The sequence below is a fragment of the Myotis yumanensis genome, unplaced genomic scaffold (genome assembly GCF_028538775.1).
Source record: "Myotis yumanensis isolate MYYU_CA2020_CCGP unplaced genomic scaffold, mMyoYum1.0.hap1 SCAF_18, whole genome shotgun sequence".
Taxonomy (NCBI): domain Eukaryota; kingdom Metazoa; phylum Chordata; class Mammalia; order Chiroptera; family Vespertilionidae; genus Myotis; species Myotis yumanensis.
In genome coordinates, this window is record NW_027223769.1 from 28,704,019 (window position 1) to 28,730,956 (window position 26,938).

At 44.6% G+C, this 26,938-nt stretch overlaps 1 protein-coding gene across 3 annotated transcripts; it reads left to right on the plus strand.

The window, feature by feature from the left end:
- The first annotated feature begins 2,121 nt into the window (after positions 1-2,121).
- DYNC1LI2 (dynein cytoplasmic 1 light intermediate chain 2) lies at positions 2,122-26,380 on the plus strand. Of its 3 annotated transcripts, XM_070398009.1 has the most exons (13): positions 2,122-2,263; positions 2,430-2,503; positions 4,770-4,886; positions 10,416-10,646; positions 13,973-14,142; positions 15,492-15,585; positions 16,497-16,632; positions 18,699-18,810; positions 19,278-19,337; positions 20,553-20,594; positions 20,985-21,102; positions 21,907-22,023; positions 23,412-26,380. In XM_070398009.1, exons 1-13 carry the CDS (start codon positions 2,157-2,159, stop codon positions 23,510-23,512), a joined length of 1,479 nt encoding a protein of 492 aa, XP_070254110.1. In that variant the 5' UTR covers positions 2,122-2,156; the 3' UTR covers positions 23,513-26,380. The 3 variants fall into 3 exon arrangements, with proteins under 3 accessions (XP_070254110.1, XP_070254111.1, XP_070254112.1); XM_070398010.1 differs by lacking the exon at positions 20,553-20,594; XM_070398011.1 differs by lacking the exon at positions 10,416-10,646.
- Positions 26,381-26,938: the final 558 nt, after the last annotated feature.

A 26,938-nucleotide genomic window follows, 5' to 3' on the forward strand; every position in this document is an offset into this window, starting at 1 on the left:
TGTAGTGCCATCTTTTCCAACTGGTCATATTATAGAATTTCACCTAGGGCTGATGAAGTTCACTGGCCTGTAGTTTTCAACTTCATCTTCTGTCCTGTGAGAATTCAGACCCTGCTTGCCCTTTTATGACTTTACAACACTGCCTGCTCTGCCCAGATTTCCCAAGGTATAATTCTTAATGGGTTTTCACTCCCATTATTCCTTTTGAACCTTACATCCAGGTTGGCATATAGGTCTGAGACAGGCCACCAAGCCAGGACAAGTGGAATGTGGAAACTGAACAAGGTAGTTGAACAAACTGGGAGGACAATTTACAGCAGATACCTCCCTAGAGATAACATCTAGGCCTCAGTTATATTTCAGCTGCAGGCTCAGGAAAGCAGCAAAACCAGGTGGGTGACACCAGGACCAGCTGCAATGACTAATGACCCCTTGCCCTGACACTGGCCAATCAGTGGAGACCACGACCCTGAAGGAGCATGCCTAGAAAACTGATGAATATTCTGCTGAAACCCATCCTTGAAATCTCCCCTAATATTCCCGCCTGCAAGAAAGATATGAAAACCTCAAGATAAAGGACCCGGTGCTTGCTTGCTCTCTGGGGAGCAGCCCCCACCATTCCGTTTCCCTTCCCTCTCTTCATTCCCCAAAGGCACGTATCCTAAATTCTAAGGAACCGCATGCGACTTGCAACCAGGGAAGCACTGTGCAACAGCAGCTCATCCCAGGCTAACCCCTTAACCTGTCCTCCAGTATCCCTTTTCTCTGACTTCCCAGAGAGCTAAGGCTCTCCTGTTGCTTCGTCTATGCCAGCGGTTCTCAACCTGTGGGTCGCGACCCCTTTGGGGGTCAAACGACCCTTTCACAGGGGTCGCCTAAGACCATCAGAAAACACATATATAATTACATATTGTTTTTGTGATTAATCACTATGCTTTAATTATGTTCAATTTGTAACAATGAAATTGGGGGTCACCACAACATGAGGAACTGTATTAAAGGGTCGCAGCATTAGGAAGGTTGAGAACCACTGCTATAATCCATTTGGCAGAGCCAGGATCAGAATCCTACCCATCTGAAACCCACGTAGGTGGCTGCTTTTCTGCTATATCCCACTTCCTTGTGATATTTAAAAACACCTTGTAAAGTGAGCCTGTTTCCACAGAGTCCTCAGGTGGTGGCCACACCTAAATTTAAGTTTGATAGGTAAAATGTATTTTTTCTCTCCTTTTCTTCCATTATCCTCTTCGTTCCCCTTTCTCTTCCCTATCCCTTCCCCTTTCACATCTCTTCCCCCCCCCCCCCCCCCCAAGAAAGGAAATGAAAGCTGCCAAATGCTGGCTTCCAGATAATATTTTTTAACCTGTTTATAAAGTAAAACTCAAGTGTATTGTCAACTGCGGTGAAGACTACCGCTTCACAATCTTAATAGGGTCAGTGAAGGAGGGGGCGAAAGAAGGGATATTGATGAGAATTTGAAGGTCTGGTTTAAGGCTCATCTTTCCATGCGGGGCTTGATTAGGATTAGGCAAACTCCAGATATAACCGGTCAATATCTGTGAATAAGATGGCAAGGACCGGGTCGCTATCTTCTAGCGTGGAGTTCTTCGGCGGGTTTCTTAAGCTTTGTGAACTTCAGGTTCCTCGTCTGTAAACGGGTTAGATTCGATTGAGGGAGAAAATGTGACTCTGGCACACAAGTAAGAGCTAGATAAACGGTGCAATATAGGTATTCGTCTCATTCCAAAACCTGGGCCTCTCGCGTCCGTCCATCGGGCTGCCTCGGCCTCCGACGGCGCGGGGAGCGGCCAGCGCGAGGACCCGGGGAGGGTGCTGTTGCACCGCTCGGCCGGCAGAGGCCGCCAGCGCGCCCGGTCCCCGCGGCCCTCGCTCCCGCCGCCGCCGCCTCCCGGCGCAGGGCTGCCCCGGCTGCCGCCTGACCGCCGCCCGCCTCCCGCCAGCGGAGCGGCCTCACGACCCGTGGGAGCCTGTGGGCATCGCGTTCCAGGAGGCGCCCGGCCGGCGACGCGGACCTGCAGGGCAGGCGACGTGAGGCGCGGCGAAGGAGCCGGCGGGCGGCAGGCGGCCCGGCCAGGGTCCTCGCGGGTCCTCGGCGGGCCCGGGGGAGGGCCCTCTTTGTGGCTGCAGTTGGCAAGATGGCGCCGGTGGGGGTGGAGAAGAAGGTGCTGCTGGGCCCCAACGGGCCCGCGGTGGCGGCCGCCGGCGACCTGACCAGCGAGGAGGAGGAGGGCCAGAGCCTCTGGTGAGTCCGCGAGACGGCCGGGCTGGGTCTGCCGGGCCGGGGAGGGCGCGGCCGGGCGGGGAGCCGGCCGGGCTGGGCCGGACCGTCGGACCGACAGACGGGCCCTCCGGCGCCGGGGAGGTCCAGGCGGGTGCCGGGACTGACCGCTTTGCCGTTGTCCCCGCAGGTCCTCGATCCTGAGCGAGGTGTCCACCCGCGCCAGGTCCAAGCTGCCGTCCGGCAAGAACATCCTGGTCTTCGGTGAGCGCCGGCGGCGGGGCGTTGCCCGGGGAGCCGGGGTGGGGAGGCGGGCGCCCCTCCCACGGGTCCCCGCCGGCCTCTCCCCTGGCGCTTGCCCGCAGCCTGCCTCGCCCGGGGGCCAGGAGCCCCAGGCTGGACAGCCGGGGAGTGGCCCGGTCCCCCCGCCCGCGGCTGGGGGTTGCCCCCCTTGCAGAGCCCGGTGATGCTGGCATGGCTGGCATGGGGAGGTCCGGTGTATTCCTTAGTCACTTGCCCGCAGCATCAACGCTTTCCTTCAAGTGTTCCCGACTTCCGCGCTCGCAACCTCACCTCCAGGTTCACCAGACGTGAGCGGGGAGTGGGGCGTGAGTACGCGAGGAAATCAGGGGGAGCAGGCGGGGAACAAGGTGACGTGGGGTCGGGCAGATGGTACAGGAGTCGCCCCTCGATTTCCATGCGAAGTTAGTTGAAGGGCCTCTGCACAGAACAGCTGGCTTCGGAGACTTCACTGCCTTATTCCAGCCCTCACTGCTGGGTTACCGGGGTCGGGGCCCTGAACGTCTCTCGTTTCCGTCTCATCCTGCAAGTGAGGGAGTTGGACGGGGTTCGCTCATAGGGCAAAAACCCATTTGTTGAGTGAGAGCCGTGGGCCGGCACCGGGCAGCACAGAGAGCTGTCAGACAGGATAAGAGTCTCTGTCCGGGGAGACACAGATGTGTTGGTGATTGCACTCTACCAGCGATGCCTAGGCAGATTCTCGTGCGAGCATCACACTGCTTGGTGCTGTTTTGAAAGAGGGTGATTTGTGATTTGGGGCGGGGGGGGGGGGGGGGGTTAGGTGTTTTGAAGGATAAGTGTCACCATGCAGGGGCACAGAGGTTAGTCATTGCAGAAACACAGAGGTGACCAGAAGGTGTGGAGGCCCCTGGCTGGTTTGGTTCAGTGGATAGGGTGTCGGCCTGGGAACTGAAAGGTCCAGGTTCAATTCCTGTCAGGGGCACATGCCCGGGGTTGTGGGCTCAGTCCCCAGTGGGGGGCTTGCAGGAGGCAGCCGATCAATGGTTCTCTCTCATCATTGGTGTTTCTATCTCTCCCTCTTCCTTCCTCTCTGAAACCATTAAAAATATATATATTTTTTAAAAGTGTGGGGGTTTGGGAGCTTTCGGAAGTTGTGAGATGACTGCTGTGGTGTATTGGGGGTAGATTGTGGAAGGCTGAGGAGCTGATGCTTTTCTCCTGGAGGCCTCTGATTGTCAAGGACCTTTTATTTCACCTCCTTCCCTCCCTTAATCCTGGTGGGAATCCCTTGGAGGAGGGGAGCAGATGGTCTTCTGTAGGTGAGGACCATTGCACTGGATGAGAGAGGACCCTTACAGATCTTCAAGAAGTAGGGTATCAAGGCCCTAGATCTGGGCTGTAGAAAGGGAATTCTGGCAGCCGAGTAGCAGGTGGCTCACTGTGAGCAGGTACTGGAGTCAGGCTGACAGTACCTGCTGGGTACCACGTGGTCCCGATGGAGGGCCTGAGTAAGGCAGTGGCGTTGGGGATGGGGAAGGAGACCTTTGATCTGTGGAATGCCTTTCAGTTCTCCTGTAGGTTCATATTATTAAATCCTAGGGTGCCTAGTGATATTCCTTGGTGGTGGTGGTTCTTGATGTTTAAGGTTTGTTTTTTGGAGGGGAGTGGTTGTTAGTTGGCTGGAGGGGGATGAGGAAGTACTTGGTAATTACTGAGATTGTGCTTAAGAGTTTTGCGTAGATCTGTAATCATTTTCATTAGTTTCCTAGCCATCAGGATGCTTATGAAAGAGATATACTAAAATGAAAAGTGAAGAATAGCTTCCGTTCTTCATCATTGTGACGCAGGATCAGACTTTTTTTTAGTTCAGAGTTTCTGTGTTTTAAGGTTAATTATATTTGGAAGATTTCTTGCTTTTCTTGTGGTAAAAGTTTATTTTGTGAGCAACTAGCTCCACCTTTTCTTTTCAGTTCTCCAAAAGCATGTCTTATAAATTGTAGATAGGGCCTGTGGACCTGCTCTAGTCCTTCCCTTGTAAAATAAGAACAACTGCAATGGAATGTCATTTTAGATGTTGGGATTTGCCGCCTTTATCACCCCTCCCCACACCAACCACTCTTCAAGCAAAGCCTGCTTTGTTTATGAATGCAGGTGAGAGACCTCAATAGCAGGCTTTGCAGGAAATTCATAGTTCTTAGTGTGAATGTCACGACTCCTCATCCCTGCCTACAGTAAACAGTACACTTTGTCTTATACCCATTATTTGTAGGTGAAGATGGTTCTGGGAAAACAACCCTCATGACTAAACTACAAGGAGCTGAGCATGGCAAAAAAGGAAGAGGCCTAGAGTATCTCTACCTCAGCGTCCATGACGAGGACCGAGATGGTGAGTGAAGCGTTGGTCCGTGGTGAGGGTTGCATGCAGGGCTCTGACACCTCGGTTGCAGCTCCTGCAACATTGCTAGGCATTCTTGATTTTCTGTTTAGTTCTGTCAACCAGTGGTCGTGTTGCCAAGTCAACGCCAACAGGAATCCCCAATTTGGGGTGTGGTGAAGAAGGAAACTTTATTTAGTGCAAAAAAGCTCAATTGTGAAAACAGCACAGCTACGGAACAGTTTAATAGTGTTAACATCTCAGTTAGGGAGCAGCGCCTGGCTTTGAGGAAGCCCTGGGGCAAGGCCTCTCTTTCACTAGGCAGCTTGGCTCTGCTCCACCTATTTGCTCTGCTCTGCTCTAGTGAAACATCTTCAGTGGGAAACACAGTCTTCTGTCTTCATTAAAAAGGGAAGTGCACTTCCAAGATAGAGGGGAGCTGACTTATAGAGACAGAAGTCCCTGTCCCTAGACCCTGATTGGTCAGTGAAGATGCTGATGGGGATTTAGTTGTGTAGCTCCTATTGAACTGGGCAAGTTTCAGCCCGGTTGGCTGTTACAGGATTCCAGGAACTCCTCTATAAGGGCTGGCTCAGATGGCAGAAACACAGTGCAGAAAGGCAGTCAGTGTAGGAGGCAGGCAGCTTGGTGCAGGCTTCTCCCTGAAGCGTGGTTTGCATGAGAGGCCCTGGTTTAGAAATGGCTGCTAGATCCTGTTTTTTTGTGTGTTTTTTTAATTTGAGCCCAGTAGCCACCAGGAACCCTTCTTAGTAGGTATATTCTTTCTTGGGGAATAATTCACAGGGGAATTGATGAAGTGTATGTCTTTATAGGACTTTACTCACTTTTCTTTTTAGAGTATGTTAGTGAAAATTGGGAATAGGGCTGTCAGCTGCTGCTCTGGGTAACCCTCACTTACAAGGAGACACAGAAGGTAGTTCCAGATGTACATAAAGGTAATAAGATGTTTTTAAAAGCTCTGAACTTTTCTATGAGAGAAACGCATGGCAGACTGATCCATTGTTACTCTGCCTGGTTCTAGTGGAGGATCTGAAATGGGTGTGGTTCAGAATGTAATAGTTCAACAAATATTCACAGGAGACTCTTCTGAGTCTCTTTGTGACAGTGTAAAAATGCTAATTTCCTGTGTTTCTTTCAGTGGAAAGAATAGAAGCTCATATGTGATAATACTCTCTTTTAATTCCTCATTTCAAGAATGTGGATAGTAATAGTTTCTACCTACAGAGTAGTTGGGTTGATTAATAGTGCATGGTAAGCACTTGTATAAGGATTAGATATCATTTTACCATTTGAAAAAGTATATATTTATATTGATTTCAGTGAGGAAGGGAGAGGAAGAGAGAGATAGAAACAATGATCGGCTGCCTCCTTCATGTGTCCTATTGGGGATCAAGCCCGAAATGTGGGCATGTACCCTTGGCTGGAATCGAACCTGGGACCTTTCAGTCTGCAGGCTGACACTCTATCCACTGAGCCAAACCAGCTAGGACTCATTTTATAATTCTTTCTTGTAAGTATAATTATGAGCTGGATTGGAGTAATGGTTTTTGGTTACCATTACTCAGTTGCCTCCTTTATAAACTTAGGCTTTAGGGCTGGGGCTGTAGGGAGATGGTACAGGAGTCACTCCTATACTGTTATTTATTTTAATGGCTCTAAAATAATTATTGGTGTCTAGGTCTTTTTATTTATAGGAAAGTTATGTAGTTAAGGATGAAATATAGTCATTAAATTACTTTTTTTATACATATATTTTTATTCATTTCAGAGAGGAAGGGAGAGGGAGAGAGAGATAGAAACATCAATGATGAGAGAGAATCGTTGATCGGCTGCCTCCTGTACACCCCCTACTGGGGATTGAGCCTGTAGCCTGGGCATGTACCCTGACCAGGAATCAAACTGTGACCTCCTGGTTCATAGGTCGATGCTCAACCACTGAACCACCAGCTGGGCTAAATTACTTTCTTTATGTTTTCCTTTACCCATTTAAATAGTAAGGATCAAGATATAAGGGCGATTATATATAAGAGGGAAGATCTCACCACCTCTGGCCCTCTATTTCCTTATTGCTAAAATGAAGAAGCTGGACTCAGGTCCTTTCCAGTATGATAATTCTTTGATCTCCAAGAGTCATTATTAGTAAGAGGGCTCGGGTAAGGATTGCTTGTTAAAGCTTGGAGAACTGCGCTGTATTAATGGTAACCTACTGGTAATCTTAGAACTCCACGGACTTTATTCCTCCTCCTCCTCCCCAGTTTCCTTTGCCATGCTGAAAATTCCCCGAAGGATGTGAAAGAAAGGTCGAAGGTAGACCCGGTGCTGAGGATTCTCCTTGTGTAAAAAGGACAGAGACATTCAGGTGCCATGTAGGCCGAATGGAATCGGCGTGAGTAGGACAACTGAGCCAGGCCTAGAGGGTCTCTTGTGTCTGAGTCTTTTGCTTCCTGTTTTTGTTGGGCAGCATGGTTATTGTGAAAAGAAACTGGGCATTGGAGCCACACAGAACCGGTTCAGAAACCCATATAGTCACTAGTTGTGACTGACTGAACCACTCTGCACCTCAGTTTCCTCATTTTTAGAATTGGGTAATATATGTTTTGTAGGTTGACAGGATGAGAGGTGGTATGTATCACATGTAACTCAGAGCTTAAGACACAGTGGTATCTATAGTGCCTTTTGAAAAACATGGTGCAGATACTCTGTGACTCCAAGGCCTCCTGTTTCAAGATGGCACAAGCATATTTCATGCCAACACATCATATTAACCATATTCATTTGCCTCTGAGTTGAAGTACATGTTAACTTTATTTCAGATTCCTTAAAAACTTTTTGGTCTTTGCATTTATGGGATTTTTTCTAGGCCACCTATTTGCAGGTTCCTCTTTGAATCTGTGGTTAACTATATATCTTTCAGCTGTAGGCTTTCTATTATTATTATGTGATGAGACTAGGTTATAAATATAGCTTGTTCCTGGTTTGTGGTAGGACATGACATGTCAAAGGACCACTGCCTTCAGGGTTGGGGGCATTTGTTTAACTCCACATGGGATGTGTATGATCTGCATGCATATGGGTGAGTTATGTGTAGTGGGCAGTGGGAAGAGAGACTGAAAAAAGGAACTGTGCCTGGTAAGGGGCAGGCTTTAAAATCTGTGGCCTTTATATACAAAGCAATTTTTTTGAAGAAATTCACATAACCCAGTCCAAAACTGCTATCTGAAATGTATTAGAGTTTTGATACCCCTGAAACAAATACAAAATAATATTGAATGTAAACTGTAATTGAAAAATAAAATGTATTAGAGTTTTGAAAGTTTAGCTAGATGTAGATACCTTATTATACTGTTGAAATAAAGTCAGGATAATAAGTATTTTTTACAGTATGTTGATTATACAAAAAAAGGTAGTTAACAGCAGACAGATTTTTAAGATGTATGTTGCAATTTATTGGGAAATACATTTAATGACATTATATTTTGATCGTAGGAGTTCTTCCTCGATGCACTTTTTTTCTTCCCCTCGATGCACTTTTGAAAAAAAAATTTTTTCCTTAAACACGATGACAACTTTTTTTAGATATATTATCAATTTGGAGAATTATCTTTATAATTTGGTCATCCAGTTATGATTTTGGAAATATGTTTCATTAAATGTCAGCACATGCACATTGTGTGAATGTTTTTAACTTTTTATTAATGGAAAACAAAAAGTATCTATCTATATATAATCTTTATATATATATATATATATATATATATATATATATAAAAAGGCTAATATGCAAAGTGTCCCCTCAGGAGTTCGACCAGGAGACCGGGCGTTTGATCGCTCATTATGACGTGCGCTGACCACAAAGGAGTGGTGTGGTACATGGCAGGGTTCTGAGGGAGCAAGGGAAGGAGGAGGCGGGGAACCGCTTGGTGGTGGCACGTGGGTGGTGAGGGAAGGGGGAGGCGGGGAACCTGATTGGCCCTGACTGCTGGCCAGGCCTAGGCACCCTAACCCTGCAAGAATTTTGTGCACTGGGCCTCCAGTATACAATATAGAGAGAGACTAGTATGGACCCCAATTTACTTATCATTTGTCTTCAATAGTTACCAGTTCTTTATGAATTTTATTTTAACTACTAGAGACCTGGTGCACAGATTGTGCACTGGTGGGTTCCCTCGGCCTAACCTACAGGGATCGGGTCGAAACCCTCTCTCTGACATCCCCTGAGGGGTCCTAGGTTGCACGGGCGGTTCTCAGGTCATGCACCCCGGAATCAAGCTCCCTCTTCTCTGGTTCCACGTGCGTCACCCGAGGACCACAGCTGCCAAATCACTGCACCTCAGCAGCTCCTACATTGAGTGTCTGCCCCCTCATGGTCATTGCGTGTCATAGTTACCGGTCAGATGGTTGCTTAGGTTTCTACTTAGAATAATAAAAGCATAATATGCTAATTAGACCGGACAGCTGAACGACCTTCCAGACGAAGCTGTGGCTGCGAGGGCCAAGCCCCTTGCATGAATTTCATGCATCAGGCCTCTAGTATATATAGATTATTCTCACCCTTTTTTTCCTTCACTTCAAATTGGATTATTATGAAGCAAATTTCAGGCGTGTCATTACATCTGCAAATACTTCCATATGTATGTCTAAAAGATAAGGATTTTAGCCCTAGCTGGTTTGGCTCAGTGGATAAAGCGTTGGCCTGCGGACCGAAGGGTCCCAGGTTCGATTTCATTCAAGGGCACATACCTTGGTTACAGGCTCCTCCCTGGCCCAGGCCTTGGTTGGGGTGCATGCAGGAGGCAACTAATCGATGTATTTCTCTCACATCGATATTTTCTTTTTCTTTCCCTCTCTCTTCCACTCTCTCTAAGAATCAATGGAAAAATATCCTCGGGTGAGGATTGAAAATGTAAAAAAATAAATAAAAGATAACGATTTTTAAAAATGACCATATTATTGTTGTATCAAAAATAATTGTAATTCTTTAAATCATCAGGTATCCAGTGATTCACATCTTAATTTATATAAGTAATGATTTTATCTTAGCATTTAAATACAAAGGTGTCCTGTCTCTTTGGCACCCTTTGTAATATGTGAACGTAGTGCTTAGTGTGACTGACACAAAAAAAGTGTGTTTAACCACAGGCTCGGCAGCTTAGCTTGCTCCCTCACAGATTGCTGATGTTTTAAGGAGGATAGGTTATTTAGACTATGGAACAATTGACCAGTAGCCTTTATTTATTAGTATCTTTTAATTCTTATTGAAAGCTAAAGTGTGGAATCTTTTTATAATGTGGACACAATAAGTTAGAGTAGTTTAAAAAGTTTAGTTTAGACAGGTCCTAGGCGTCTTGACCAAGAGTTGCTGTCCACTGAGCACTTGGGCCTTTTCTGGTTAAGCATCTACGTGTGTTCTGTGTGGAATGTTGTGACTGTCACCTTCCAGTTGTTTTCTGGTGTGGCTCTTCTTTCAGCTGTGCTGGTGGTCATTGTCAGGCAGTAACTTAGCTTCACTTCCTTTCTTAGATCACACACGCTGTAACGTGTGGATTCTGGACGGAGACCTCTACCACAAAGGCCTGCTGAAGTTTGCAGTTTCTGCTGAATCCTTGCCGGAGACCCTGGTCATTTTTGTTGCAGACATGTCTAGGCCTTGGGCTGTGATGGAATCTCTGCAGAAATGGGCTAGTGTTTTACGTGAGCACATAGATAAAATGAAAATTCCACCAGAAGAAATGAGGGAGCTGGAACGGAAGTGTAAGTAAAATAAGGTTTTCTTAATGGGAAAATTCAGTGGTCTCTTTGGGTGGTTCCAACCACCTTTCTTTTGACAATGTCGAGAGGCTGCAGAGCTTCCCTTGCAGAGTGCTTTTGTTTTGTTTGCACCATTACAGTTGCTCCTGTAAAATAGTAGTCAAAATGTAGTCAAAGCAGCCCTGGCCAGCACGGTTCAGTGGTCAGAGCATTGGCCCGTGCACCAGAGGGTCACAGGTTCGATTCCAGACAAGGGCCTGTACCTGGCTTGTGGGTTCGTTCCCTGCTCCCAGTTGGGTGTCTGAGGGAGGCAACCAACTGATGTGTCTCTCTCACATCAATGTTTCTCTCTCTTTCTCCCCTCTTCCCCCCCTCCCCCGCCTCCACTCTCTCTAAAAATTAGTGGAAAAAATATCCTCGGTTGAGGATTTTAAAAAGTATTTAAAGCAGTTTTTATATCAAGTGTCACAGTTGAAGAATATTAATGAACCAATATTTTGTATTATCTTCATTGGTTCTCTTTAAAATAAGGGTTTCCCTTTCCCCCCCAACTGTGATCAGTTCTGTGCATCTTTTTATATTTCTATTACTCTCTGCCTGCAGAGTTAGCATGAGTGGTATGGGGACTTACTGTGATCCCTGCAGCTTGAGTCCTTTGCCTGGGATTCCATTGAGGCCCTATGGACCCTCTTATTGGCAGGCTTAAAGGAAGCCCACAGACACATCTTTCACTCCTACCTTAGTTCATTTTGGGATCCAGCAAATATGATTTTAGTTCATATAAATAGGAAGGATGTTTTTTGTCATTAAAACGAAAGGCTATTTTAAAACTAAGGATATCCCAGTCCTTTTGAGAACAAAGAACTTTCAAATTAAAGGAAGGTTTTTTTTTTTTTTTTTTTTTTTTTTTTTTTTTTTTTTTTTTTTTTTTTATATATTTTATTGATTTTTTACAGAGAGGAAGAGAGAGGGATAGAGAGTTAGAAACATCGATGAGAGAGAAACATCGCTCAGCTGCCTCCTGCACATCTCCTACTGGGGATGTGCCCGCAACCCAGGTACATGCCCTTGACCGGAATCGAACCTGGGACCCTTGAGTCCACAGGCCGACGCTCTATCCACTGAGCCAAACCGGTTTCGGCAAGGAAGGTTTTTTTGTGTATTTTTTTCCTCTCTTTAATGTGGTTCAGAAGCTTGTTTTTCTTTTCCCTTGCTTCTGTGCAGTTACATCAGCTTCTGTCCACTTGCCAGGAAAATGGGAGGGGCAGGGGCAGGGACTGGAGCTGTGGCGGCTGCGGCGGCAGTAGCAGTCTTGGCCAAGGCAGGCTTGGCTCAGCTTGGCTTATTTCCACAGGATGACATCATTCCCTTTAGTGAATTAATGAGGGCTTCTGGGGCATGGCACACGGGATCTTCACACTTCCTGGCAGAAGGGTTCAGAATGTTGGTGTGCTTTTCAAATGGTATTTCTGGCTATGTGTCTTCCTGTCATAACTTCCTAACTTGCTCCTGTCCCACATTAGCTTAAATAGGGAGTTTTGCATCTAATCTTTGGTTTGCTGTGTTTATGTGTGCTGCAGTGATTGGTATGCAGCTCAGCTCATCTGTCTCCAGCCACTGACCTTTCTAGATAAAGCCTCTTTTCCCCCTGAAATAGAGATCCTAAAGACAACTTCTCAGAATAGTTCTGAGGCTGAAAAGCAGTTTTTCTTTCACTGCATGTTTAGCATCGTGCCTAGATTAGTGGGTTAATGCACTAACGAATTCAGTTTCCGAACCTGTTTTCTTAGAGTTATATGTAACTTTGTAGATTTGTTAAAACAGAAGGAAAAAAAATAGAGATCGAGCCAAGGATATTGTTCCTTCCAGATAGGGAAAGTGTCCTTCTTGTGTCAGGTCTGGTCTAGGTGTTGGGGGTGCATACAGCAGACTAGATGCCTATTCCTTGGGAGCTTGTGTTCCCATGACAGCGACACACTAAATTTGGTGTTCTTAGTCGATGATGTCTGTCACTTAGGATTCAGCTGCATGTGACATAAAACCCAAAGTAACAGTGGCTTAAACAAGACTGAGGTTTATTTCTCTCTCATGTAAATGACATCCAGAGGTAGGCAGGTCAGGCCTGGAAAGCAGCTCTAAGAAGACAGGTCAAGGACCCTGGTTCCTTTTGGCTTTTTGCTTTATCATCTCGAGGGTGTGATTCTCTTCCTCTTGACAACTAGAGCTCTAACCCTCACATCCCTGTTCCAGACAGCAGGATGGAGGAAGAGGAAAGAAGGGCTGAAGGGCTCATGCCTGTAGTCTATGTGGCCATGTGTTCTAAGTATCCGGGTTCGATTCATTTATAAGGAAGAAGAAGAGAGGACACTGGAAGGCAACAAGTAATTGCTGGAACCAATCCATGCCTCATGACTCTGGTCAATCTTCTGAGCACCTCTCTTGTTTTCACCACCCCTCCTCTGCATGGTGAAGGAGTATCTTTGTTACTGCTGGTTTTAGTTACATTTTAATAAAGCGGTTGTCTATCCTTTTGCTCAGAGGACTCACGCTTTCCAGATTAATGGGACTTTAGGTATTGTAATTGAATGAGCGAAGGGTTGTTACCCAACCTAGTTTCCAATCCAGCACCAGTCTTCTGCCTGCTGAGTTTGGAAAGCTGTTCCATGGCCAGCCACTGTCTTGCAGAATTAGGTTCTCCATTGGTCCTGAATCTGTGGCCGCTGTTTGGCTGCAGGACCCATCTGAGCGAGGGGAAGGGCAGAGCAACCCCCAGAGCTGCCAGAAGATTGTGCTTGTGTGTAGATTAGTCTTTCCTGCTTTATGCCTGGGGGTTCCCTTGCTTATCAAGTAGAGCAGGGGTGGGGAACTTTCTGCCAAGGGCCATTTGGATTTTTTTCTTAAATATATTTTTTATTGATTTCAGAGAGCAAGGGAGAGGGGGAGAGAGAAACATCAATGATGAGAGAGAATCATTGATCGGCTGCCTCCTGCACACATGCACAGGGGATCGAGCCCACAACCTGGGCATGTGCCCTGATGCGGAATTGAACTGGTGGCCTCTTGCTTCATGGGTTGATACTCAACTGCTGAGCTTCACCGGCCAGTCCAGGGGAATGTTTTTGCTGCTCTGAAGTTATAATGCTCAAACTGAATATGTCAGAATTGGCATTTTGTATCATCATCCCCAAATCCCTAATATTGCAGTAGGATGCAATTAGGAAATTTGTCACAATTCTTTTTGTTTTGTGCTTGTTCCTACCTTTTTTCAGTGTTCTAAAGCTGGCATGTATCTCTGTGTGTGTAATTTTCTTTTCCTTTTTCACCTATAGTTGTGAAAGATTTTCAAGACTATATTGAACCAGAAGAAGGTTGTCAAGGTTCCCCACAGAGAAGAGGGCCTCTGACCTCGGGTCCTGATGAAGAAAATGTTGCCCTGCCTCTTGGTGACAATGTGCTGACTCATAATCTGGGGATCCCAGTGTTGGTGGTGTGCACAAAGGTGTGTGCCAGGGAGCTGCAAACTTGACTTGATTTGGCCAGTGAACAGTCACCATCTGAAAGAAACTGGGAAGCTTTAATTAGGCGTCTTCCCAAGGGAGAGTTGGGCTAATTCAGGATTCATTAAGGTACATTGAATATGTCAGCATAGAAAATGTCATTTAAACATTGTTGCTGGAAACATGACATAACTCAGTTTGCTCATAGCCTGGGTTGATCTCTCCATGAAGCACTGTCAATTTATTGAGTGATTCAAACTTAGAACTAAAAATAGTTTTCAGCCCTAACCGGTTTGGCTCAGTGGGTAGAGCATCGGCCTGCGGACTCAAGGGTCCCAGGTTCGATTCTGGTCAAGGGCGTGTACCTCAGTTGCGGGCACATCCCTAGTCGGGGGTGTGCAAGAGGCAGGTGGTCGATATTTCTCTCTCATCGATGTTTCTAACTTCTCTATCCCTCTCCCTTCCTCTCTGTAAAAAATCAATAAAATATATTTTAAAAAATAATAATAAATAAAATAAAAACAGTTTTCGTAAGGCTGTGTAAACCAGTTCATCTAGCCCAAACTAATGTTGAAAAATATATATGGAAGAGCAGAATTCTTTTGGGTTTTGGTCTGTGAAGTCTGTTGGACTTGAGATGATTTTCAGAAAGGAACATAAGCCTATGAAAAGAAGGAAGGGAACTTGAAATTTCAGTTTCTTTTATCCGGCAGAATGATGAAGTGGGGATAGAAATTAAGTTCAGTTATAGAGTAACAAAGTTGTGTCTCTTACAAAATAAAAAGGAATGGCTTTAAAACATTTTGAGTTTCAAAAGTACTTCATTCCCAGTCAGAGCCACTGTGTTGCCCAACTATAGAGAGTACCTTTTGCGTCGGGTTCTGCAAGAATGGAGCCCTATGGAATGTGCAGTGCCCAACCATGCCCAGTAGGCCTGGTTCTTGATATGACCTTGTTTGATTCTTGGAATCAGTGAGGTGATCAGGGTTCTTATATTCCCACTTTACAGATATGGAAACTGAGGTCCAGGATAAAAGAAAAAATATTCAGTTGCTTTTTTTCTTTGAAGAATTTTTATATATGTTTTTATTGATTTTAGAGAAGGGGGGAGGAAGAGGGAGAGAAAGAAACATCGATTGGCTGCCTCCTGCACACGCCCTTCTGGAGATCGAACTGGTGACCTCTTGATGCATGGATCAATGCTCAACCCCTGAACCACACCGGCTGGGCTGTCCAATTGCCTTTCACTCTTGTCTAATTAATGCTTGGACTTTTGCCTGTGGCTTTCTTTGGAGCTGTGATACTTTACTCTTGAAGAAGACACTCATTTTTCTTTCTGTCTTCCCTGCAGTGCGATGCCGTGAGTGTCCTGGAGAAGGAGCATGATTACAGGGACGAGCACTTCGACTTTATCCAGTCACATCTACGGAGGTTCTGCCTCCAGTGTATCCTTGGGGTGCTGCTTTGGGGCCCGGGGGCATCTTCAAGGAGATAAGTACTTCCTGAATCCAGAAAGATTCTGCCAGGGAGATAATGTATACATCTTTTTACTAGTTTTGTATATTACTATGTTAGAATTTGAGATTTAAGAATTTTTGCCTATATTTGATCACTTTTATTTTTAATGCTGTATATTTGATAGGCTTTTATATTTAAGAAGGAAGCTGATGTTTGATTTTATTACCAAGGTACTTTTATATATCTTGGAAAGCTTTTTAAACTTTGCTTCTTTTGCAGAAAGGGTTAATTACCCAACACTATTGTTTTAGATGCTACAAGTGTTTTGTGCTGTCCATGAGAAAGATGCTGTGTCAGTAGTTCCTTGAGTCCAGTATCTATAAAAATCCAATAGCAGTTGGTGCCATAGATCCACTCCCTAGGGTGGGAGTGAGGGATACGTTCCTATCACTTCCTTTGGACCCTTTAGCTTGTCCAGCTCAGTAGTGGTTACCCGTACATGTAGGTACCCATCTCATAAACGTGCTTAATGGTAAACTTAATCACATGTGAGCATCTAAGTGGGAAAGAATCTATACCTTGGATATACTGAGGGTGTTTTCCTGGGCTAGCTTCAGAGCTATTAACTTGACTGCTAAGAAGCAATCTTAATGGATCAGAAAACAAGTTTACATGTTAAAAAGAAACTGCATGGCCCACTAGCAACATACTCTTTACTTTTGACCTGGTTTGTCTGCTATTATTATCCTTTTAGTTTTTTAAAATTTCAACGCTTTTCTATTGATTATGTATTAATCAAAAACTGGTCAACCTATGGGTAGTATTGTGAGGATTGTGCTTGTGTGTGTTTGCTTCTGTTTCCTGTAGTGAATTGATTTTCCTTAAGCAGATTGCTTAGATGGAGCTGCCTTGATTTACACATCAGTGAAGGAAGAAAAAAACCTCGACTTGTTGTATAAGTACATCGTTCATAAAACGTATGGTTTCCACTTTACCACGCCTGCCTTAGTTGTGGAAAAGGATGCAGTTTTTATGTGAGTTCTTTGTAGGTGATGCTTTCAAATTCTTTACTGTACATTTGCTCTTTACTTTTTATCTTTCCAAGTAAGGTGCCTTCTGTCTTACACAGCCAGCTTTCTGCGGCCTTGGGGCAAGGTGCTTGGGCTGGACCTCACAGGTGATAGGTACACCCACATTTCCCTCTCCGCTTCTTCCCAGATTACTTGCCATTCTGCCCCCAGCCTGAGAGAAGTGGGTAGCGTGAGGTCACGGGTGCTGCCTTTTGTCCTTGAGAGCAAGTTGCCAAAACTGAAGCCAGCCATTTTTGCCACTTATTGTCTACTCTGGTAAAATACTAGCTGAGGGAGGGAGTTGAAGTAGAGGGAATTGGCGCTTTGGGGATCCTCAATGTTTTCTGTCGAAGCATCTGGTTTCTCTTTGGTCATCAGCAGGCATCCCTGTCAGCATGGGCTTCGGCTATACTGCCTGCTTAGTGTGTTTCCAGCATTTCACATTTTGGGAGTCTCTAGACAGGGATTGGGGTACCTGTTTGCCCGAGTTTGTGTCTTTCACTTACTGGAGAATGATAATGCTGTGGATGCATAAATAAATGTTGAAGCAGTGGTCTCTGAAAGGGACTTATGCCATAGATCAGTGTTTTTAGTCTTAGATATTCTCTTGACTTAAAGAATTACAGGATATTCAGCAAATACTGAGCACTTTGTAGGTACCTGGGATCTATGCTGAGTACACAGAAATGAATGATAGATGGTCCCTGCACATGGCACTATAAAGACACACACACACAGCCAAGAAGAGGTAGGGGAGTAGTGCAATAGTGGAGACAGTGCAGCAGGGAAGGCAGAGAGAGTGATGCTAGAAGGATGAGTGGTGTGGGCCAGGCAGGCCAGAAAGAATGGAGGAGCAGGAGGGACAGTCTATGAGAAGACTGAAGGTGTGAAAGCCAAGAGCTCGGGACTGAATGGATTGCCTCCTAAGCATTCAGGGAGAACCTCACTTGGGCTGTTTGTAGACAGAAAACCTAGAGGCTTGAACTGCTATTAGAGAATTGTCTAAAGCAGTCAGTGGCACAAGTGCAGAGCAGTATGTATTTGGAGTCAGCCAGTGCCCAGATCACACGTGACCCCAGGGAGCAGGAGGAGCAGGGAGACTGGCTGGGTTTGGGCCTGGTCTGGAGTGGAGAAGTATCTTGCAGCTTCTGAAGGCTGCATGGGTCATGGCAGTATCTTGCTCATGCCTTGTCCCTTTGCATTTTGGGTCCTCTAGGTAGTTGCCTTTTCGGGAGCTGATGACGTCAGCAGAGTGATTTGGGTGCAGACCCCTGGCTAAGCACTTTCTTGGTTTTAGAGCTGTGGAGCAGGAATTGAATAGAAAATGAGAGGCCTGTGAGAACAGTCAGTCACCATCTTTTAGAACTTCTAAAGTTCAAATGTAGGACATTTTAAACTTGCTCCTTTAGGAAAGTCTGTTGGCTGTGGCTTAACTTAATGGATCCTGGGTACCATCTTGCCCTGTGGTGTCAAGCTGGGCAGCATCCATGTAGGACTCTTATGTCCCTTTGGTTTGGGCCCAGGTTAGTGCAGGTCGTGGTTCTCCCCTTGGCTCCAGGGTAGATTTTCCCAAACCAGTAAAATGTATGAACCAATCCATAAGAAACTTGTCAGAAAGAAGAGTTCTCAGAGAAACAGCTCACAGGAGAGGTGCCTGCATGCCAAAGAGAAACAGCCCCATCCTGAGCTGTGACCTCTATGCTGGTCTCTGCATTCTCTACTCTTAGAACAGGGCTCCATTGTGTCCTTGCTCTTCTGGATGGAGGTGTGGGGAAGGCTCTGAACACTTGCTGTGGGTCAGCATGTGTAATCAGTAAGATCCCAGCAGGGCCTACAGTGTTGATGTGATGAGTTATACCTGCAGTAAATCTTGGCTTGTCTACTGAAAGTTGCAAGCCAACCCAGCAACTGCAGACGAGATCTTGTGGGGAAGGAACTCATCCAGGAGTCCTATCTAACCCAGAATGTGCTCTGTACACTACAAGGCAGTCCTAGGAAAAACAAGTCAGTCCCTTTCTTTTTGCCTTTAGACCTGCTGGTTGGGACAATGAAAAGAAAATAGCCATTTTACATGAAAATTTCACAACTGTGAAGCCAGAAGATGCATATGAAGACTTTATCATGAAACCTCCTGTGAGAAAGGTACCCAAATCAATCACTTGAAGAGTTACAGGTATTTTTTTAATGGGAAACGAAACCTATAAAGAATCAGGTTTTACACGTTAAACAATCCTGGGTCAGGGGGTAGTAATCCAAGGGCTTTAGAAAAAAAAGTCTTTAGATGAAGTGTGGTATTATGCAGGTGGACTTGGGTGGGGCGTGAGTGATGGAATGGGGTTGACGTTTCCCCTTAGGTCCTGACAGTACCTCCACCACCTCTGAACTACTTAGTTGATCCCTTGCTCCTAGGAGGTGTTAGAACCTACCAGACTTTTACAAAGTCACTTGGCCACATGCCAAGGCTGGTCTCAGAAAAAGTCTCAGCTGGGATTCTGCCCATACCCATGTGGAGACCCTAGCCCAAGATTCTCCTTTCAGCATGAATTTTGATAGTAGTTCAGATGTTCTTTACCTCTGACCACAAATGAGTGTGTCTCTTCCCTTCACAGCTGGTCCACGACAAAGAGTTGGCAGCGGAGGATGAGCAGGTGTTCCTAATGAAGCAGCAGGTAAGACCAGTGAGGCCAGAGCAGAGGCCTTCTCATGAGTGAAATGCCAGTTCCCCGGGGCGAGGTCGCTGGCATCAGAGAGCTGCAAAAGGAGTTTCGAGCAGGTCCCGTTTCCTTCCATTTCTAGAATTGGTGCAGAGTAGGGATTCCAGGGGTGGGCAAACTTTTTGACTCGAGGGCCACAATGGGTTCTTAAACTGGACCGGAGGGCCGGAACAAAAGCATGGATGGAGTGTTTGTGTGAACTAATATAAATTCAAAGTAAACATCATTACATCAAAGGGTACGGTCCTTTTTTTTTTTTTTTAGTTTTATTCATTTCAAGCGGGCCGTAGTTTGCCCACGGCTGGATTAGACCACCTGCCTCAGGGAATCCCTGCCTGCCTTGCAGATTCTACAGTGATGGGCTTAGTTATCTTTTTAAAAAAATATATATTTTATTGATTTTTCACAGGAAGGGAGAGGGATAGAGGGTTAGAAACATTGATCAGCTGCCTCCTGCACACCCCCTACTGGGGATGTGCCCGCAACCAAGGTACATGCCCTTGACCAGAATCGAACCTGGTACCCCTCAGTCCGCAAGCCCCAATGCTCTATCCACCGAGCCAAACCGGCTAGGGCAGTTACCTTTTTAAGTACCATTTTTGTCTGGAAATGTAGGTTTTCTGGCATAATACTTCCCATGTTGGGCAAGTGCCCTGAACTCACTTCCATTATTTCACATAGCCCCCTACAGCCTTGGGAATGATGGCAGGTGAGCTGATACACCCATTTTGTAGGTGAGGAAAGTAACTTCCCAAACTGACCAGTGAGGCCAGAGCAGAGGCCTTCAGGATGCAAACTCAGTCTCACCTGTTTCACTTGGGCTGTTAGACATGCCACCGGTCTGCTGTTAGACATGACATGTCTAATATGGGTTAGACATGACATGTCTGGTGGAGCAGGCAGGTCAGCAGCGGGTGTTAACAGTTCTTTTGCCAACTGTTCCTCCCTTCTGTGCTCTCCTTGCTTTCTTAGCTTCAAAACTGTTACTTGGAGTATGTTTTTTCACCAAATACCAAACTGCTCAATTGAAATTTTTTGCATTTAGTGTTAAACCTATGACTTGGTTGTTGTTAATGGCGCCCTCTAGTGGAATACTTGGAAGTGTTTCTCCAGACCGTCAGTGCACTTGGCAGGCCTTGGTTAATGGCCAGTATGTCCCTCTCTTTGCAGTCACTCCTTGCCAAGCAGCCAGCCACGCCCACGAGAGCTTCCGTGAGTACCTTAAACAGAGGGTCAAGGCCCAGTGTCTTGGGTGTCTTCAAATCTTATACCACTATTTGTAAGAGCGTGTGTGGGCTTTTGTATTTTCAAAGGGAATTTGGTCCCCCGAAGGCCTAGGGCCAGGAACATAGTAGGAACTCAGAAAATATCTGAGGAAGGAATACTCCTCTGGGATTTGAGTGAACAGGCTTTGTTATCTTGATACCTCTTCTCTCAGGAGAAACAGGTCTAGAAAGGGACTGAGCTGGGAGCAAACGCCCAGTACTCCCATCCTTCTCCCTAGACTGGAAAATACCCTGTAGACTGATGGTTTCATTTTTGGAGTATGTATTTTCTGTTATTTTTATGCCTGTGTGTGACTTGGGTTGGTTTTGGACTTAGGAATCCCCTGCACGAGGACCCTCTGGCTCTCCAAGAACTCAGGGCCGGGGAGGGCCAGCCAGCGTGCCTAGTGCCTCCCCAGGCACGTCAGTAAAGAAGCCGGATCCAAACATCAAAAGTATGTATCCTGTGTCTGTGGAGAGTGGCTTAGTCCTAGGCCTGAGCTCTGTGGGGACTGTGTGGCTGGGTTTGGAAGGTAGAGACCATGGGCTGTTTTCTTCCCCAAGAAGGGCTGCTTTCCACATCCCCTCTCTCAGGGGAGGGGCTTGTGGTTGGCAGAGGCCAAGGCTTGCTTTTTTGTTGGAATCGGTGGCTCTTGCATCTGACTTTGTGTAAAACCTCGGTTAGGCAGTGCAGATTCCTTTGGAGAGGAGTACAGTATAAGAAGTCACATTAAAATGTGTGTTTTAAGTCCTTAGTTTTGTTTTTATTATGTTTATTTTATTACCATTTATGAATTGTGGGACTTTCCCCCCTTCACTTCTCTTGTGAAGCTCTATTACTTATTAGTTGAAATAGCTCTTTTCCCACTGACTTAGTACTTAATATCCAAAGATGTTGGGTGCAATAAGACCTCAAAACAAAATTTTATTCTTGCATATTTGATGGCTGTCTTCTATTCTGGATAAGAGCTCTTCACAGCAGCTTTGGACTGTTATGGGATTATAAAACTGAAAAACACTGTCTTGTGGACTTGTGGACAGGGAGATGATGTAAAGCACAGGTTATCTATTATGCCTCCAAACTGGTGGGAAATGGAAACAGGATTCCACTTATTAATCATGCTGACTTGTATGATTGCTCAGTATCCTAGGAAGACAGTAGCCACTACTGGATCATTTCAAGCTGAAAACTAGGTTTTAATTTGTTTAATTGAGTTGTCCAGTTTGTGTGATGCTTTTTTTTCTTAATGTTTCCTTAGATAATGCAGCAAGTGAAGGGGTGTTGGCTAGCTTCTTCAACAGTCTGTTGAGTAAAAAAACAGGCTCTCCTGGAAGTCCTGGTGCTGGTGGGGTGCAGAGCACAGCCAAGAAGTCAGGTACTGAAGGACCCTTGGAGACTTACGAGCCTTCTGGTTGAGGGGTGCTGGAGGTGGGAGCTGGACAGGAGAGTGATTTCACCTGACCTTCAGACCGAATCAACCTGACCTGCAAACAACCAAGCAAAGAAAGCACTTCTCTGCTTTATACTGACTATATTTACAGTAGGATTGATTACCTTATTACTGAGCAGGTTTCCTGGGCACATTTATGGTGGGATTAGTGTACATTCAGGTTCTCAGGAACTGACTGTTGGGTGAGTTGAGGTAGGTCCTAACCTATACATGACCCCTGGTGTAGAAGCTCTGTCCATTGGAGTCACGGTCTAGAGCAGTGGTTCTCAACCTGTGGGTCGCGACCCCTTTGGCAGTCGAACGACCCTTTCATAGGGGTCGCCTAAGACCATCCTGCATATCAGATATTTACATTACGATTCCTAACAGTAGCAACATTACAGTTAGGAAGTAGCAACGAAAATAATTTTATGGTTGGGTCACAACATGAGGAACTGTATTTAAAGGGCCAGAAGGTTGAGAACCACTGGTCTAGAGTGTACCAGTGGCATTTTATTTATTTAATTTCTTGTGATGCTTTACAAGGATTTTTGTTTACTGCCCCCCAGTCTTACCATGTGCTGGAGCTGTGAACACACTGTCTCACTGGACGGTTGTAATTTTTTCCTGCATATGAACCTCACCCCCCTCCATCTGTCCTTTATGTCTTTAGAGCAGGGGTGGGCAAACTTTTTGACTCGAGGGCCACAATGGGTTCTTAAACTGGGCCGGAACAAAAGCATGGATGGAGTGTTTGTGTGAACTAATATAAATTCAAAGTAAACATCATTACATAAAAGGGTACGGTCTTTTTTTTTTTTTAGTTTTATTCATTTCAAACGGGCCGGATCCGGCCCACGGGCCATAGTTTGCCCACGGGCCGTAGTTTGCCCACGGCTGCTTTAGAGCAAGTCTATATCTTAGAAGTCTCTGAAACAAATAATCAAGTTTCTTGGGAATTACACATTTTCCCTGGAAGCTTGAGGCCATTTTAAAAGTTCTTGGCTCTTAATTTTCCATTGGCTGTAAGATACGTTAATACAGTGTTTTCCTTAATGGGTGTTTTCGTATCAAAGGATGCCATCAGGGAATCACTCCATCCTCAGGTCAGCCTGGGCCTTCAGGGGCTCCTGAGTTCTTGTGGACTCAGAATCTCGTCTGGTGGCCCAGGTTGTGAGCTGGTATCCCCTGGTAGGAAATAGGAATTATTTGGTTGGGGGAACACAGACCTGTGACCTTTTGAATAAAGAAGGACTGAATTTAGGTCTGCCTCATAATCATTGTAATGAAAAAAGGCTTTTTTCAATAACCCATCATTGCTTTTTTTTTTAAAGGACAAAAGACTGTGTTGACAAATGTTCAGGAAGAACTGGATAGGATGACTCGAAAACCAGACTCCATGGTAACAAACTCTTCAACAGAAAATGAAGCCTGATCCTCCTTAAAAGTGCATATGTAAAATGACCAAATAACTATGTATATTGATCTGCTAAGACCAGGATTTTTCTGATACGGCACATGCTATCAGTTTTTTGGGGCAGGGGAGATGAACTCTAAAAAAAAAACTTCATTGGCTTGTCCGAGTGTGAATTGCACATTTAGGAAGGTTATGTGTCAGATCCCTTTGTTAAGGATAACCTTGGACTCGCAGGCATATTGCTCTCTCGTGGGAAGCAAGTGCAGCTGGGGCTTCATGTGGAGGGGAAGGTAGATGAAGAGAGAGAGAGCCCTCTTTCAGGGCGGAGCAAATGAGACCAGGAAATCATTGATCAGATGGTTAGTCTGACCAGGTGCGTGCTAGCAAATTCACTTGTTCTTGGGAAGCAGATTAAGTAGCAGAAAGTCCAGGAAACAAAAAAGGCTTAAAGGAGGAATGAGAGAAGTGATGTGGGGGAGCTGAACGGTGAAGGAGGTGAAGGAAGGAGGAGATGAGCAGTGTTAGTAAATACTGTGTGTTCGGTAGAAGTTGAATAATCATTTTTAAGACTTAATATCAGGAGCATTTCCAAACTAAACACTAAGCAAAATGGGAATTAGACTTGTACTGAATGCATCTTTAATTTATGAAAGATGTGTTAAGTGTGGGTGTGCCTGAGTCAGGTGGAGCTGACACAGGGATGGGGAAGATGGCAGCCTCCCGGGACTCACGTGCTTGGCCGAGGCCATGTTCTCATGGGAGGTGCTGGGCTCCATGCATGTGCACTGTGGGGCAGACAGTCACTGGGATGTGTTTAAAGTCGGCAGTTACAAAATTAGTTTACTTTAAATAGTGTTTTTTTAATAACTCCTGCTCTGTTTTTTAAATTTCAAAAACCTTTTCTTTTTTTTACTACCACAGGCTGGCCTACAAATAGAGAATGGGTGACCAACCTCTCATTTTACTGTAATGCAAAGTACTACAGAAAGTTTGAGGGAGGTTTTTAATGTAATTGCACACTGATTAATTGGCTTGCACCAATCCCTGCCTTACTGTCTGTGGAAGCCATCATGTGCAAAAGGGTCTTGTCCTAGCTCCCTGGTCTGATCAGTGCTATGAGATGGACAAACAAATGAATGTTTTATATTGAAAATGAAAATGATATACTTCTTGTTTTGTGTTTTTCATAAAATGAAGCTTTTTTTTTTTTTTTTTCTTATGGAAATAAGAGTTTCAGGTGTCTCCATTTAGGGCAAATTCATGCACATTATCATGTCACAACACCATTCTGGAAATGACTTCTGTGGATTTGAAATGGCACTTTTAATTTTATACATGATACAGAACTTTTAAATGTAAGCACTACCATTAATTTAATGTCTAAAACATTCGTTGTCAAACCAAGGGAAAAACCACAGTTCATTTATGTGGAGTTTACTTTTTTTATATGAATGTTTATTGTACTGTGTCTGAGCATAACTTCCCTAATGTTACTACTTTTACATACAAGATTTGACTGACCACTAACATAGTACTGGGCATAACTTACTATCCTATGTTATAGAACAAGACTCTAAAACTGTCTTGAATTGCTTTTTTGTAAAGGTCTGAACACTGTTAAGGAGAAAGCTGAGTATTTACTTGCCTTTCTGACAAACATAAAACATGTTTCTTGTGCCAGTTTTATTGTTGAAAATATACTTTTTCACCCTTTTTAAATTCAGGGTTTTTTTTTTAATGTATTGTGGTTTCCAATTACCAAATTGTCCAGGTAATGACAGTAAACTGACTGTGGAGTGATAGTTGTGGGGTAGTGACCACTAGATGCCCAACAGCTTGTGACCACACTAGAGGTGGGGTCACTTAATTCCTCTGTAGGGGCTGGGAGTGGGGCACAAAATGAGTGACCTCAGGAACAAGAAAGGATTCTTGGAAAGGCACATGCCTAAGGGGGATATGGAGTGATTTTAAATTTCAAAGCATCATTTTACTTTTCGTTTATTTTATTTTTTTATGATTTAAACTGATAAGCACTTTTGTGTCACTGTAAAATGTACTAAAACCGATGAAATGCTAAGGCACCTGTGTTCTGTGAAGGAGGGTTTCTTGGAAACCACTTTTAATTTCTCATGACAAATGGATGCTCCTAGTATCAGAAGAAACTGTTGCATAGTGTCATGTGCTTAGTGGTTGCCAAAGTCTACCAACTTTGGGGAGCTGCAGGGTTCTTTTTGGGAGGTGGGGGGATGGGAGGGTCTTTTTGTTATTTTGGGGCTTTCAAGCATTGGAACCAAAGGCCAAACAATAAACAGCCTTTACTTTTTAAAGTAAAATTCATGTTATTTGCAGAATACACTTGTATGGTAGACTGTTAAATAGAATTTTATGACTATTTATATACATTATAGTGGTTACATCTGCTGTTTGTCTTTAAAATGGAAAAATCAAAGAAATAAGCCCAGTTTTGAAGATGTGGCCTTATCGAGGCCATGAGTTATTCTTTCCTAAAAATGCAACGGGTATGCTGCTAGAATTATTTAATTTTGTTTGCACTTTTTTTTTTGATTGGCATTTTAAAATCAGTATTTAAATTGAAGACTTCGCGTTTCATTAGTTTTAACAAAGTTGAAAGTGACTGCTCTGTACATCATGACCTTAACAATGTTGATACTGTAAGTGAAAGTTCACTGTTGTCTCTATACTAAGTTTATTGGTGTTTTTCACTTAAAATTAGGACTGCAGATTATTCCCCGAGCAGCCTTGGTCCAGGGGGGTGGCTCTATCCAGATGCAGTATGCAGTCATGTGGAACCTTGCTTTCTAGTGCTGGGAAAGAAGATGTCTCTAATTACTGGCTTCAATAAACATGAATCCAGACTGCTTACAATTTTTGGTGACTTTCTTTATGACAAATCTTCCCATTGGAGATACATTGAATTGTCTGCTCAACATGTGGGGTGTCTGCCCTGTAGCTAAAAATGAATACCTCTCGAAATTCTCAGAAATTTTGTAAAGAAAAAACATTTGAAAGCCATTATTTTGAGGTATGTGGAGTTCCACGTAGTGGGTAAAGCACAGTGGGGTTTGTGAATTGTCCAACCTATTTTCTTTCCTCTTGGATAAATTTTTGATTGTCTGAATTGGGCTAGGTGATTTTCATTTAACTAATTTAGAAGCCTTGAGGATTCATAGAGGACTTGGAGAGCAACTATATCATAATGGGAATAGTAAAATATGTTCAAGAAAATTAGATTCTTTGTATTAGACATCATTGCATTTCTGATTGTTATAGTTTAAGCATGTTGGGTTTGTTCTTTAAAGCTGATTTAGTATACAAATTTTCTCCCCAACATTTTATTTTGAAAAATTGTAAACCTCCAGAAAAGTTGAAAGAGAAGTACAGTGAACTCTAATGTTCTTTTATATAAATTCACCAGTTAGTTAA